Raw genomic sequence first — 15,096 nt, 5'->3', positions numbered from 1 at the left:
TGAGTTATTGTCTTATATGAAGCACATCCAGTCATGTTTAATAGTCAGTTGTTCTAGTTTGTTGAGAGTAAAATGAAAAACATGTTAGAATGTCTTCTACTGAACTGTGTGTTACAACCACTACTTTTTCCACAAGGAATACACAGAAAGTGTATTACAACACATCTGTAGTATATACATTTTATTTACCTAATCCATTCCAATAACCTTCTGTACATATTGATTTTAATCATATGAACCAATAAATATTCTCTATGGCGACAAAGGCAATTGCCCCCCCCCAAACCAGACTTGTCAAAGAGATTAATTAAGTTTATATACTAGAATCCAGCAATATCAACAGCTGTAATCACAAATGGATTTATTTCAGTCAAGTGAAGTTGAAATTTAAGAGGAAAACCTGTAACTTGGAACATGTTTTCCTAGATTATATCTATCCTGGTAACTGCTATATAACACCATGTGTTTTGATCACTTCAAAACAATACCTTTTAAACCAACATTCTCAAATCCCCAGCCAGCATGGGTCACAGTGTTATAGTAAAAAATTTCCTCCCAAACTCCCTTTTACCTAGAACATAATGACAATGAGAAAATATTTTTATGACCAGTCATGAATACCTTGATTAGCTATAACTTCGCTCATTCCACTGCCTGTGACTGTCTGGAGGAAGGCGAAGTAACTCCTCCGCAACATTTGTTTCTCCAAAGCAGCAGACTGGTCATTTTCTTCAGCTGGGCTATGAAGGACTTCAAAAATAGCACGCAGCAAAGGCATAAACACTTGTTGCAGGAAGGGGGAAACCTGAGTCTATTGAAATATGAAAAATATAACACAAATGAGTATTTTTTATTATGAACAAGAAAAAAATAAAGGAATCAATTACTGTAAGTATTTTTCATTAGTTACTCTTTTGTACAGAAAGTTTATAAAATTAAATTGCTAAACTATGGCCTGGGTCTAAATTTTGCTCTCAGAATTTTATAGAGCCTTCTTTTCCAGATTTATCTTTCTCCCTGCAGTCCTTTGTAACTTTTGGAAAGATTGCTATAGAAAAATGCAGAAGCTAATAGACCAGTGGTTCTCAACCTGTGGGTCCGCAGATGTTTTGGCCTACAACTTCCAGAAATCCTAGCCAGTTTATCAGCTGTTAGGATTTCTGGGAGTTGAAGGCCAAAACATCTAAGAACCACTGAGACAGACGGAGTCCAAGGATGTATCAGCTGAAGTTTGATCCTTCTACCAGTTAAAAATTAGGGGTTTCATTTGTGGGAAACATTCTTTATATCCAATCTCATATGAATAAATGTGTAACTGTTAAACTCTAGCTCTGGTACACCTTTCCACCCAGCACCACACAGAGAACAGAGTTTACAAAAAGCATATACAAAAGGGAAAATGATAATTTCCCAAAACACAGTAGAAAAGATGCTATGAAATAGCAGTAGCCCAAATATACAAAGTTTAATAGTCCAAGCTAGCAAGGTACATGAAATCCATGAAATCAGAAACATAGGCATAAATCCATAAATCCATAAGCATGAAACAGGAACAAAAGCAAAAATCCATAGGCATGAAAATAGGAACTTTTCCAAGACAAAACTGTTCCACGAACAATGGCAAACTTGAAAGCTGAATATGAACTTGATTTTATGGCAACATTGTTTGCTCTGAAGGGACCAGGAAAACATCACTTAATTTAAGCTCAAACCTGACTGTGAAGCCATCCCTTCGAAACCTGTGTTTCAAGGACTGCTTCTCACAGAGCCTTTCTGACCTCCTAATTAACGTTTCCTTTTCTCTCTCTGAGCAGAGATCTAATCTCATTTCGTGGGGTAGCTCCTCATCTTCTGAAGGCCAAAAAGGCTGATTCTCAAGAGAAATGGAATCTTAAACATACCAGACTTACAATGTTGTAACTTTAGGGCTTCATGTTTGCCACAGGTGATGATGGAACACGACTCTCAAAATCTTCCTTTTAAGCCAGGTAGAGCCACAGATGAAAGCTTTCTGAGGCATTGCAAAACAAGGTGCTAGAAAATGATGTGCTCTTCTCCTGGTCACAGGATGTACTGGCAAAAACAGGATTCCGATGGGCTTCTATAGCTACTATTCCAAATGCATCCTCCCATTAGAAGAGTGCTGCAACTCTCGTTTTTCCTGGACCATGATCAGCAGTATCTTGGAAATGCTGTGTGCGATACTGTCTTGCTAAAGCACTAACTTTTTGGTGGGTAGCATTCATATTTTTTAATATAAAATCAAAATCAATTATCTTAGCATATCTTTAATCTACATCAAGTTTCATTTCATAGTTATGCTGAAGATATATACACGCATACTATGTTTGTTGTTATAGATTAGCCAACTGGAAAAGGGAATTAAAGATGGTTCTTTGGGTAAGTTAAAACAGCAACATAACCTTGTGTTTGAAAAGTGCTAAGGAAATGGTTTTACATGTTTTCCTTTCCAATCATGCAACTGTTTTATAAGCCATGTTATTCTAATTACTCAATGTACTTATTAAACTGGTTCATGGGAATCTTCTCCCACACCATACTCCTTCCTCTATCTATCCTTGCCTTGTTTCAGGAAATCATAGTTTGCTATCAGAACTAAACAAACAAAACACAGTTTGCTCATAAAAGCCAAATGTTGGAGCCAACTGAGAAGTTAAGAGAAAGCCCTTTCTTCTGTTGTTATCTACCCAGCTTCAGCTGGTGGAAGCACCAGGAAAAGTGCCTCCAATGATCTATTAGTACAGAACGAGATTACAATGCAATTTCTAATCCTTTAATTGAAGTAAAATCTTACATTAATGACACTTCATTGTACTATTCTGTTATGGTGTAATCACACTTAAGCTGTTTTCAATCAGTGCTATTTTAAATATGTTAGGTCATATAGTTTTTTCATAATTTTTATTGTAATAATTACTTTATCTGTATGTTGTTTTAATCTACATCATTTTAACCTTAAACCACCTATGGGACATAAGGTATGGTATAAAAAGAAACCAACAGACAAACAAATACCTTGAACTTAGCTGTGATTTGGTTTATGAGGGGAATGAATTCTTGAAGGTCTTTTGCTTCACAGTCCTTGAGCATATGTTCAGAGGCAGAAGGGATAAATGGGAGAACTTCCTCCTCTAAGCAAATAATCATTCGGTGAAGAAAGGTGCGGACGCCACCCCTAAGCACTTCTTTTTGCACGGGGCAGCTGAGAGCCGGCAGAAATGTTTGCAAACAGTCCAAATACACTTCAGAGCAACCACACTGTTTAACTGTCTGCTTGTTGCTGAAAGCTTTGCTGGTACGGCTGTTGAAGAAGAAAAAGACACAACACCACACTAAGACTTTGGCCAATCCACAAAGAAAACAAATCCATAGAATGAGTCACACTGGCTTCCTTCCCATCATTGTACTTCTAAAAACACAGCCAAAGCAATACCCAGAAATCTCCAATGTTTAGCTCTCTGCAATACATTTTATGTAAAGGTCAAGGTGTCTAACCACATTTATGGCTTTACAACCATCATCAGCAAATGGAATCTGAGCTAAAACAACAACAGAAGTGGGGAAACATATAATGAATACCAGTAAGAAAGAGATACCGGGTTTCAAAATGTAGAACATGAATTTTACTTCTGAGGGCCTTTTGAAACAGCCATATAACCCAGAATATCAAGGCAGATAATCCACAATATCTGCTTTGAACTGGGTTATCTGAGTCCACATGGCCATATAATCCACTTCAAAGGAGATAATATGAGATTTTATTCAGCTGTGTAGAAGGGGTCTTAGAAGGATGCAATATATTTCAGGCAGCTACATTATATTTCAGCCTTCTTCAGAAGCAATTGATAATGCCTATACAGATAAATAAAATCTGTTTCCAAATGTCACAGTCACTTAACATTTAATTAGATTTGGAAAATTAATTATTAACTATATGGTTCAGAACAATGATTGTTTTAGAAAAATAGATAAGTTGAAGTCAGAACATTATGTTAATAACCCTATAGAAATCTTAGAGATAACTTAGAAATCTTAAGAGATTTCTGTAGGGTTGTTAATCTACTGTTCTGAAGGTGGCTTCAATGTAACATAATATAATGTTGTTTATTTGGTCACTTCTGACTCTTTGGGACCTCATGGATCAGCCCATGTCAGAGCTCCCTGTCATCAGTCACCACCCCCAGTTCCTTCAAGGTCAAGCCAGTCACTTCAAGGATACCATCCATCCATCTTGCCCTTGGTCAGCCCCCTTTCCTTTTTTCTTTCCATTTTCCCCAGCATCATTATCTTCTCCAAACTTTCCTGTTTCCTTATTATGTGGCTAAAGTACTTCATCTTTGCATAATATAATATATTAACATATTTAATGTAACGTAATATAACACAGATCATTATAATAACCGATATCATTTGCAAATATTATTGGCTAATAAATATCTTTATTATCTGTAGAAACACCAAATAAAAAATTTTCTACAGAGCTTTTTTATTTGGTGGCTCTCTTTTCTATAAATAGGATTCTTTTCACTAATGCTCTTCAGCCACTAGCTACATTCAGGTTTCACAAGTTTTATTCCAATAGCAAGGGAAAAGTGGAGGCAGACAAAGAGAAAAGAAAACAATAAACATCTGCCTAGCTTAGAAATAATTAATTGGCATACGAATTAAGACTGTACAGTTCACAAACAATTTCTTTAAATACACCCTGACATACACTATTCCCACCTTGCAAAGCCAACAGCTCGATTCAGGCAATCAGCTAATGCTGCCTGCCTGTCTTCATCTGAGGCCATCATGAGTTTTTCTAGCAGCACTTTGAACTTCTCCATTAGAGGAGTCAAAAGATTTCTCATTAAAGCCTGCTTCCGTTCTGCAGAGTAGTCACTGTTCACTATTAATACTCCAGCAGTCTCATAAATGAACAACTGGTCATCACTGGTTAAAAGGGACTGATAACCATTTTCCTGAAACCAGAAAACAAAAACAGAATTTAATAGTTAGAGGTCATCTACTGGTACTTTACTGCTCTATTGGCAAATTCGAGAGTAATCCATTATAAAGAACAAAGCCACCTTCCTCCATCACAAAATTTCTGAACCTTGGTACAAACCCCAAAGGAGTTTATATGACTTCTTTGAAAATATTTGTTTTGATTATATATCTGCAGTGACATCATGAAAATGATAGCAATTTTTTCAAAAATCCAGAAACTTCTAGGAAAATGATGAAAATGTAAGTTTGCACAGGTATAATTATTATGTAGGTATTTGTCATATCTAAAGAGTGACTCAAGGCAAAGCTAACACTGCCATTTTAGTCCTTAGGCTCTTTGCAACATGACTATCAGTCTGTAGAAGATCTACCATTGCTCAGCAGGCTTTTAATTAAAAACAAAAAAACAAAACCCTATACTTACCGGTGGAGAGAGTTCCAACAGATCCTGTATTCTGTTTAGCACATCTTCAGTAAAGGGATTCATTTGTTTACTGAAAGATGAGAGTGTAAAAATGTTACTGAAGCTTATATAGCACTGAAATGTGACTGTTGATGCTTTTAAAAACTATAACATGGGTAAGTTACTGCTTGAATGCTATAATCCTATCTAACATATGAAGGACACAGAATAAGAGCACAATATAGCACCTGGGTGGACATGGTGTTACCTGCGGGCTGCACTCAGTCGCAAGAGCAATTTTTGCAGTTTGTGGGGCTTTATAGGGATTTTTTAAAAGTAATTTTTGTCCCAAAATACTTGCAAGATTTCTCCCACTGGGCCCAGGGGAGATCTGGAAGTAAATTGGAAATAAGGTTTAAGAGATTTGGGGGGATATCGTATGGTTATTTTTGGCACTGGGGAGTGCAGCTTTTCAAGGTCTCCTGGGTGGCGACAGCAGGTTCTCTTTCCTCCCACATTTGTCCAGCTTTGAATTATTGGAACAGGCTGCCTATTCCATAGCCCCATATTAAGCATTAGTCTGATCTAAAAACATTTATTTTTATTCAGATACACGCCTAAACAAAAGGTGAGAGAGAAAAATAAATATCAGTATCTACTTAGATCAGAACTTTCTACAGGATCTTACAAACCCTGCATTATATATATATACACACAGAGAGAGAGACCCTAATAAAAGTGAAAATATTTTTGTATAGCTCAAAGGCAACCTTAAAAACTCTGGCATAGACACTGAGAACTGGGAAGTTTGGGGGACTAACTTCATCCTGCATCAAGTCGGGGAACTGTGACCCCCACTGACAATGGACCTGGACCACATTTGGCACACAGAACCCCCATGACCAAAGAAAAATACTGGAGAGTTTTTGGGGGAATTCACCTTGACTTATAGCCATTGTAAGTACTGGGATTTATAGTCCACCTGCAATCAAAGAGCACTCTGGACCCCACCAACGATGGCCCTAGGAACACAGGACCCCCATGACCAACAAACAGGAACTTGGAACACAGGACCCCCGTGACCAACAAAAAATACAGGAGGGCTTTGGGAGAAATTTACCTTAGTCTATAGGAATTATAGTTCACCTACATCCAGAGAGCACTATGAATGCAAACAATGATGGATCTGCACCAAATTCAGCACACATATCCAATATGTCAAAATTTGAATACTGGTGGGTAAGCGGTGGAATTGGCCTTGACATGGGTTAGTTGTAGGTATTGGGATTTATAGTTCACCTCCAAAGAGCACTCCAAATCCCACCGATGATGGACCTGGACCTAACTTGGCACACAGAACCCCTATGACCAACTGAACATACTGGAGGGATTTGATGGGACTGACCCACCATGGTGGAAGTTGTAATTCATCCCGCAGCCAGAGAGCACACTGAACTCCACTGATGCAGCATCTAGAGCAAACTTGCCCAACATGACAAACTTTAAATACTGATTTAAGTATGGAGATTCAGGAAGTTAGTTTGGCATGATGTCAGTTACAATACACTCACAACTTTATGCATTTTGTAAAAAAAAAAAAAAATGACGTCTTCTAATAACCCAGGCAATTCTGGGTACCCAAGCTAGTATATGTATATATATGCTGAGACTGTTGTGCAACTTCATTTTGCTGAAAAAGCTAAGAAATCTTCCTCATTTTCATGCAACTTACTTCAGGGATTTGACAAATCTGGAGAAAAGGTACGCTATTCTGCTTCGTACTTTTGGACTGGAATGGCGAAGACCTCTATGATCCAAAAAAGCCATCTGCAATTAAAAATCGAAGAGCTGAATCATGTTAGCAGTCATTAGTAAATTAAAAAGAAAATATGGCATATTTTTCCCCAAATCCTTAACAAACAAAATAAAAAAAGGGAGGAGGGGAAGAAGAATAAACAGAGAAAGCCAAGCACTATGTTTTTAAAAAAGGAAATAGGTATTCAGTATGAACTTACTAAGACATTTGGAATGTGCTGAGGCTCAGTGGTGAAAAACTTCTCATATCGGACCACAGTCTCAAAGAATTCCAGAGTGACTGAAGTGTGCTGATAGGTACTAATACCTGATGTCACCAACTACATGGGAAGGGGAAGAGAAAAGGCAACACACTTTGATTAAATATGCATGTATTAAAGAAACAATTTTAGCAAATCATTTTATTTATTATTATTTATTTACAGTATTTATATTCATGGATTTTCTAGTTTCCTCCTACTTACAGTCCGCATCATATCCTGCAGAGCATTAGCCTTTGTATCACCTGTGAAATGAGCCCCGTGAGAGGCCGGAAGGGCCTCTGCCAACATATATAGCAGTCTTATTGCTACTTCTACTTCCATAAATGGCTTTGTTTGCCAATTCCTATAAAACAGAATAAACACAAATGTAGTAATGATAATAAAAATGTATCAAAAATATAGGTGATATGGTAAATGATTGCTTGGTACACTACTATGCAGTACACATTCTTCTTGAATAAGCTTCAATAACTGAATGCTCAATGTTAAGATTTTACACATATTATAGTGTTGTTACTACAATCTAAAGTGTGGAACTCCTTAACATACATTGTCCTATTACTCCTGATAAGATGAACTATGCCACCATTTCAAGGTTCCAATGTATGACAACAAGAATGGCAAAATATTCATCAATATATTTGTTGCCTTTCCAATTATGTAGACTGTATTTGCTAAGTAGTTCAGAGATGGTTCTAACCACTAATAAACAGCTAGTTGAGTTTAGAGGTAAACGCTATATCCCATGAAAACTAGAAATCCGAACATGGATATGCACACATAGAAACATGTCAAGAAAGACTAGTCAAGAAACTTACTGCAGTGTAGTGTTAAAAACTCTGCATACAGAAACCAAAAGCAATTCAGGCGACACCTGCGCAAGTCGGTCCAGCAACAGCTTCAGCTGTTTTCGATATTCAACAAACATTGCCTCATCTTCCCCCTGTCAATATAGGCATTTAGATGAGTTACATTTACAGTGTCATGTATTTTTATATGATTTTTAGATATGGTGCAACTGTTACATCACAAAATGTTATATACACATACACTTCACTGCTTGCTAGTGTGGTCCAGTTATAAAACAGGCACTCTATTTCTACTCTATACAGAATATTTAAGGTGCCATTTTTTGTAATCTAAGCTTTACCAAGAAACACCCAGGCCAAGTTTTTCTGTTATTAAAACAGGTATTCAGAAAAAGAATTCAAGTATAACGTCTAACCTCATTTTCAAAGTTGTATTCTTCGTCATATGTTAACTTCTTCATAACAGCCAACATAATTGCCTATAAGGAAATTATTAAGTTATAAAAATGACTGAAAAAGTAACATCAAGAAAGGAATTAATAGAACAACTTAGGGCCCTTCTACACAGCCCTATATCGCAGAATATCAAGGCAGAAAATCTCACATTATCTGAGTGTGGAATCAGACAACCCAGTTCAAAGCAAATACTGTGGGATTTTCTGCCTTGATATTCTGGGATATAGGGCTGTGTGGAAGGTCCCTTAATTGTATCATTGAAATAAACAGCATGGGTATGTGGTTGAGTATTCCACATATTAGGAAAGAATCCGTTCTTCTACATAAACTGTCAAAAGAACAGAGACGCTCTAGGACTAATTTTAGAATACAAAATTCATGATTAGGTGAACAACACAGTAGTTGACTAGGGAAGAACAAGTTAGTCATATAGTATAATCATAATCCACTGGTGGACAATATCATCATCATTTAAAGGATAGGCCGAAAGTCACAAAGGAGTCTGATGATGTCATAACTTTTTGAAAATTATTTTTTCTTTACATATTTTAAAAACAAGACCTTGTTGAAGATACAGCAGGAACAGTAGTAGCTGCTGCTGTTCTTTCTTTAAAAAGTGTCAAGACACCTTGCAAAAACTGAAATATACCAAAACAAAAAAAAAACAAAACATATAAAGCAATATACAACATGCTTACGTACATAAAATACAAACTTTAATCACATACAAGATATTATACACCATATATCCCTGCCAATTAATTTTTAAAAAGTAAAACGTAACTTAAAACCAGTAAAAATAAAAATATGGCACTGATGGTTTACATCCAAAGATAGATACTGTACTGAAGCAGTCACTGGGAGAGCATGAGAGAAGAAATAAGCTGTCATTTGGCAAAAATACATTTTATTTATTCTTACCTCTACATTAGCCTTTTGCTGTTCTGAAAGTATAGAAAGCTGCAAAATAAGAACAAAGTCTACTGTTAAAGACTGCAAAAGTATTTTGACATATCAATGCTGGCTGCTAATCTCAAACACAAAAATAAATTTGATTTTTCATAGAACAAGATTTTTCCAAGATGCATGACAGAAACTCAAAATGCAACAAATGCCTTAATCAAAGGAGTTCCGTTTACCTGTTTCAATATATGTAGATAGTCATAACAAAAACCAATAATATTAGATGATATATCGTCATCCTCATGGACCAGAAGTTGCAACATGAGGACCACTTTTGCTTCAATAGCTTGGAGGGTATCTTGGGCGTTCTTAATATCACCGCTCTTAACAAGTTTAGTCCAACTTGTTATCAGTGCCTGGCCCATCCCATTTATAAGTTTGGAGAACCTAGCTAGGAAGTCCACATCTTCTTCCTGTGAAGGATGTTAATAAATTACATGGTCAGGGCGAGGGACTAAAAGTTGTAGTTACAAATGCAACAAAAACTGATTTAAACTATTCCACTGTAAAACAAAAGGTGCACAGATACCATCACAGTAAATTTTTACAGTAAATTATCACATTCAGTCCTCCCTCAACCGTCACAAGGGATGGGGACCAGGGACGGGGGCTGGTCAGGGGCCTCCTCTTAATGGCCAGTCTGTGGGAAGGGACTGGGCCCCAGGATCCCCCTTGTGTGTGTGTTTTGGGGAAGGGGGGGGTATGGGGCTGTGGCCCTCTTTTAATTTCTGCTGCTGCCCTTTGTGAATATGTATGACAAAGACATGCGAGTGTAGTTCAGGAGGAGACCATGAGTTTGCCACTCTTCACTTCATAGGCCTCCTTTTAAATAACAGCCTTTTTGTTTAGTGATGGGGCTTTGGGAAGACAACCTGCTGTGGGATCACTTTCTTGTCTCTCAGAAACCCTCAGATCAATCTCCACCTTCAAGGCAGAAAGTTGTTTATTTTAGGTGCCAGGATGTTATTGTAGGAGGATTCAAACAGATCGTTCCTAGAAGTTTTGCCTTTAGTAGGGATCTACTTCCTTACTAAGCTTTTGAAGGAAGCAATGTGTAATTTCAGTGATTGTTCTCTTATTGTGAGATCTTCGGAAACAATGCTTCTTGCATTGCCAAGATGATTTCTTCCTTCTTGGCAGGGGGTTGGACTGGATGGCCCACGAGGTCTCTTCCAGCTCTATGATTCTATGATTCAGTGTCAATATGTGAGGATCTGCTCACATATGTTGATTTCCTATCTCACCACTAGCACCAGGAAACACTAAAAAGTAAGTGGATCTGTGTATGCCACAAAAACACAGACACAAATAAGCATGGCAGCATAGAGTTGTGTGTAATCTAAACAGAGAATAAGACAATTACAAGCCACAAGCTCTGTTGATTTTTTCATTAAAGCCACACTGACCTAACAGCTATACATTGGGCTGAGAAAGCTAAGTTACAGGCCACAGTTTTCCATCTAACTAGCACCACTGAGATCACTAAGTTTTTTACTCAAACCTACATAGGACTGTATTATGAATCAAGGCAAACCAGATGCACAAAATTTTCCCCAATTAACAATCCCATACTTTTGATTTTAAGATCCTTCTTAAAATCTGAGAGGTTGAAAGCCTTAGGAATTTTTCAAGGCAGAGATGCAATTGAAGTAGATTTGCAAAAGCTAACAGGGAATTTGGAAATTGACTAGGAAGCAAGAAGGAAGTTTGAAAGGAGCAAGCTCACGCTTGATCTCTTAAATGTCATTAAGACTGCAGCACCACTACTACATCTGCATGTGATTTCTCTGTCTCTGCCCAAAGCACTGAACTAGGAATGTGCTATGCAAAAAAAGCACCTACTTTTGGCACATCACCAATATCTCTCAAACACTTACAAAGAACTAGGTTACAAGGGAAATGTGAATCTGCAGAACATTATAATGTGAACAAAAGAATAAGATTTTGGGAACACAAAAAAATAAATTAAGTAGAACAAACAGCTGCTGAGATTGTTGATGCAAAAAGGAGAGATACATCAAGAAAGAGCCCTTTAAGAAAGAAATCAACCAAAGCTGTAAAAATGAGCTCCCAATACATTTTACTCAACAATATTGAGAGAAACGGCAACCATTCCATTCGCATAACAACCTATATACACATTCAATCTTCAAATAGTATTTCTCACGCTTTATAGGAGGCTACTAACCTGGTCAATACTGAAGAGGCCAGCAGACTGTAACACTTGACACAAGGTTTCTACTAGCTTTGTTTTATCAATTGGGTCCATGCCTTTATTTACAATTTCAAATAAGCAGTCACATGCTTCTTCCCGTAGTACTTCTATAGACATGTGACCAAGCAGCATGTTTATAAACCTTTAAAAATAGACAAATGGATTACAGTTACTTAGTAGATGCAAACTGAAGCATAAATCCTTTCACTTTACTAACACGTTTTTGTTATTTGGTGTAAAGTATAATATCCCCCAACCTAAAGTTTCCCCTTGACATTAAGTCTAGTCGTGCCTGACTCTGGAAGGTAGTGCTCATCTCCATTCCTAAGCTGAAGAGCCGGGGTTGTCCGTAGATGCCTCCAAGGTCATGTGGCTGGCATGACTGCATGCAGCACCGTTACCTTCCCACAGAAGCGGTAACTATTGATCTATTCACATTTGCATGTTTTTGAACTGCTAGGTTGGCAGAAGCTGGGGCTAACAGTGGGAGCTCACCCCGCTCCCTGGATTAAAACTGAAAGTTTAACAGCTCAGTGTTTTACCGGCTGTGCCACCAGGGCCCCCAAACATAGATATTAAAAAACTGTTGTTTATTTTGGACATTCCAGTAACAGGCAAAATACTATTTAAGAAAAGTTGGTCAGTCATCGTTAAATTGTCAAGACAGCACAGACTACTCTAAAGTTGAAGGTAATACACACTCATACTTTCATAAATGCATTCATAATTCAAAAACAAACCTAAAAGCACAATACCTTTCATTGGCGATCAGGCTCAAATCTATCCAAGAGACATATGCTCCAATGACTTCAAGGCACTGACACGTCAACTCTGAATTTGTATACTGATACGTTTGTAATATTTGGTACCATGATTCCACCAAGCTTGGAATGCATTGTTCCCTCATAGAGTCTTTTAACAAGGTATTTCTTCGAGCCTCCTGTAAATATAATGAAAGATGCTAGCTTTGAAAGTAAAAAAACTCTCATGGTAGCTTGGGTACAAGAACATTTCTGAGCAGACAATGTGATAGCAAACAAGATGGAAGAGCTAACTACGTCCACAGTGCTACAAGATATGATGACTGTGTCATTTCAAAGTGCAGAACTGAAAATGGTTATGTTGGGCGAGTGGGCTTATTAACAATAGACCCCTCCCATAAATGCACAGCAGAGTAACTTATTAGCAGCAGCGTGACCCAGCACCAGTGGCCAAAAGTGATAAAAAGAACAAAAAACACACAGACCAATGTTATCTCTTCCTTAGGGGGCTTTTCTTTATCACAAAATAATATGGTTGCACTATTTACAAGAACAATGATTCCAAAACACAAATAAAGTTATTTATACTTCCATCTTTGCTTCCACGCTGGGCTTCTTTCTCATGCAGATAAACAGCTTCGCTCTCACTGAACTTCATCTCACACCGAACTTACACAGGAGCTTCACACAGTAGCTTTTTCACACAGCAGCCTTCACACTGGAGCTTCACACATGAAGTCTTGAACCTGGGGCTTCCCTCACCAAAGCTTCTCACACCAGGCCATCGTCACACTGAGGCCTACTCATAATGAGGCCTACTAACACTGGAGCCTTCTCATACTGAGAGTTCTCTCAGACTGAGGTCTTTCTCCCACTGAGGCGAATTAACACTGAGGCTTTCTCATACTGAGGCCTACTAAGACACTGAGGCCCTTCTCCCACAGAGACCTCTCACAGACTGAGGGCTACCAAACTACAGGTACAGCTGCTTATATTGTACTGCAGCTTTTGCTGGGCTTACATACATTTGCTCTGCAAAAAGGAACTTACCTCTAATGTATGAACAACATCTCTGTCTACTAATTCAGCATCAACCGCCATGAGAATCCTGAGATACAAGTCCACACCTCGGGGATTAAGGCCCACTACAGAGAGGACATCGAAGAAAAACTTGGGCCATTTTGTGAGATATTCAGTAACGAACAGCAAAGCGAAGACTTGTGCTGCTTTGTTCCGTATAAACGTCTTTTCTGACTGAGAATGCAGCAGCTTCAAAAGAAGAAAACAGAAGCATTTCAACAAAATCTTTCAAGGTATAACATACACAATATGTGCAATTACATGTGTATGTATACTGTGACTTAAGTTTAAAAAAAGAATTTATTGAAACTGCTCATTCTTATAATATTAATAACTCAGTTGTAAAAAAAACCCACCTGTGCTTGTAGCCAGGTTATGAGTGTTTCCCTAATTAATTGGTGTTGCACTTCTGTTAACTGAGAATACCTGAAAGCACATACACAATAACTTTAATAATGCTTTAAGAAATTCAAAATATATTTGATAAACACATTTTAATTTTACAGCAAAGCTTTGTTCTAGGACTAATGAAGAAAATTCCTATACAAAAGATTCCCTGTAACCTTTGAAGAGCATGACTGAAAAATCTCAGATGATACGCTAAGAAAGTATATAAGAATTACTATCTTCTAGGAAAATGGCAACTGGAACTAATGAAGTCTTACCACTCTTTCTGCAGAGCTTCAGTATTTGACCTACTTTTAAGAGAAATATCCAATTTTTTCCAGTGCAGTTGTTAAGCAAGTGACAGTAAAATATGCACAAACAATTGTTAAATATAAACACATATGCCAAAATTTAAGTAGATTAACACTCATAACAAATGTGTCTATGCATACTATGTATTTCCTACCATGAAGAAAAATAAATATATAAAGTCAAAGACTCACTTGTATTTAATTTGATGTTCCAGAACTTGAAAGCAGAAAAATTTGATGTGATCATCACTGCAACAAAGTAAAGAGCACAATCAACATCCAGCGAAATAATGTGTTGAATTGGCAGTTAGTAGAAAGTTGTCCAGCTCAACACTGAATGCATGCAGTTAGCCTGAGGGTGTACATTCCACTTGAGATCTCAGAACAAATATAACCTATCCCAAAATGTAATGATAAAGTACTTTCCCTATCTGATTTGTGGTCTGTCACTGCAATACAGAAATCTGGAGTTCTGCATGGGATGAAGTAAGAGCCATTGTGGTGTGGGCTATGACTCTGGAGACCAGGGCTTGAATTCCCATTCAGCCACGGAAATCCACTGAATGACATGGGCAAGTCATTCTCTCTCTCAACTGAAGACAAAGGCAAACCTCCTCTAA

At 37.5% G+C, this 15,096-nt stretch overlaps 1 protein-coding gene across 2 annotated transcripts in view; it reads right to left on the bottom strand.

Annotated features, from left to right (window-relative positions):
* XPOT (exportin for tRNA) overlaps window positions 1-15,096 on the bottom strand; it is a 36,622-nt gene that overhangs the window by 7,900 nt on the left and 13,626 nt on the right. For both annotated transcript variants that reach the window (XM_060777529.2, XM_060777530.2), the window contains exons 4-19: window positions 14,669-14,725; window positions 14,135-14,204; window positions 13,749-13,967; window positions 12,693-12,877; window positions 11,911-12,079; window positions 9,899-10,135; window positions 9,681-9,719; window positions 8,720-8,782; window positions 8,313-8,437; window positions 7,696-7,837; window positions 7,432-7,551; window positions 7,149-7,243; window positions 5,438-5,507; window positions 4,747-4,985; window positions 3,037-3,322; window positions 622-811 (exon numbers count right to left, since the gene is read on the bottom strand). In XM_060777529.2, the coding sequence (XP_060633512.2) occupies window positions 622-811; window positions 3,037-3,322; window positions 4,747-4,985; window positions 5,438-5,507; window positions 7,149-7,243; window positions 7,432-7,551; window positions 7,696-7,837; window positions 8,313-8,437; window positions 8,720-8,782; window positions 9,681-9,719; window positions 9,899-10,135; window positions 11,911-12,079; window positions 12,693-12,877; window positions 13,749-13,967; window positions 14,135-14,204; window positions 14,669-14,725 (2,306 nt within the window). The remainder of the gene's footprint in view (window positions 1-621; window positions 812-3,036; window positions 3,323-4,746; window positions 4,986-5,437; window positions 5,508-7,148; window positions 7,244-7,431; window positions 7,552-7,695; window positions 7,838-8,312; window positions 8,438-8,719; window positions 8,783-9,680; window positions 9,720-9,898; window positions 10,136-11,910; window positions 12,080-12,692; window positions 12,878-13,748; window positions 13,968-14,134; window positions 14,205-14,668; window positions 14,726-15,096) is intronic.

The sequence above is a fragment of the Anolis sagrei genome, chromosome 5 (genome assembly GCF_037176765.1).
Source record: "Anolis sagrei isolate rAnoSag1 chromosome 5, rAnoSag1.mat, whole genome shotgun sequence".
NCBI lineage: Eukaryota > Metazoa > Chordata > Lepidosauria > Squamata > Dactyloidae > Anolis > Anolis sagrei.
This window is presented reverse-complemented; position numbering and strand designations above follow the sequence as displayed.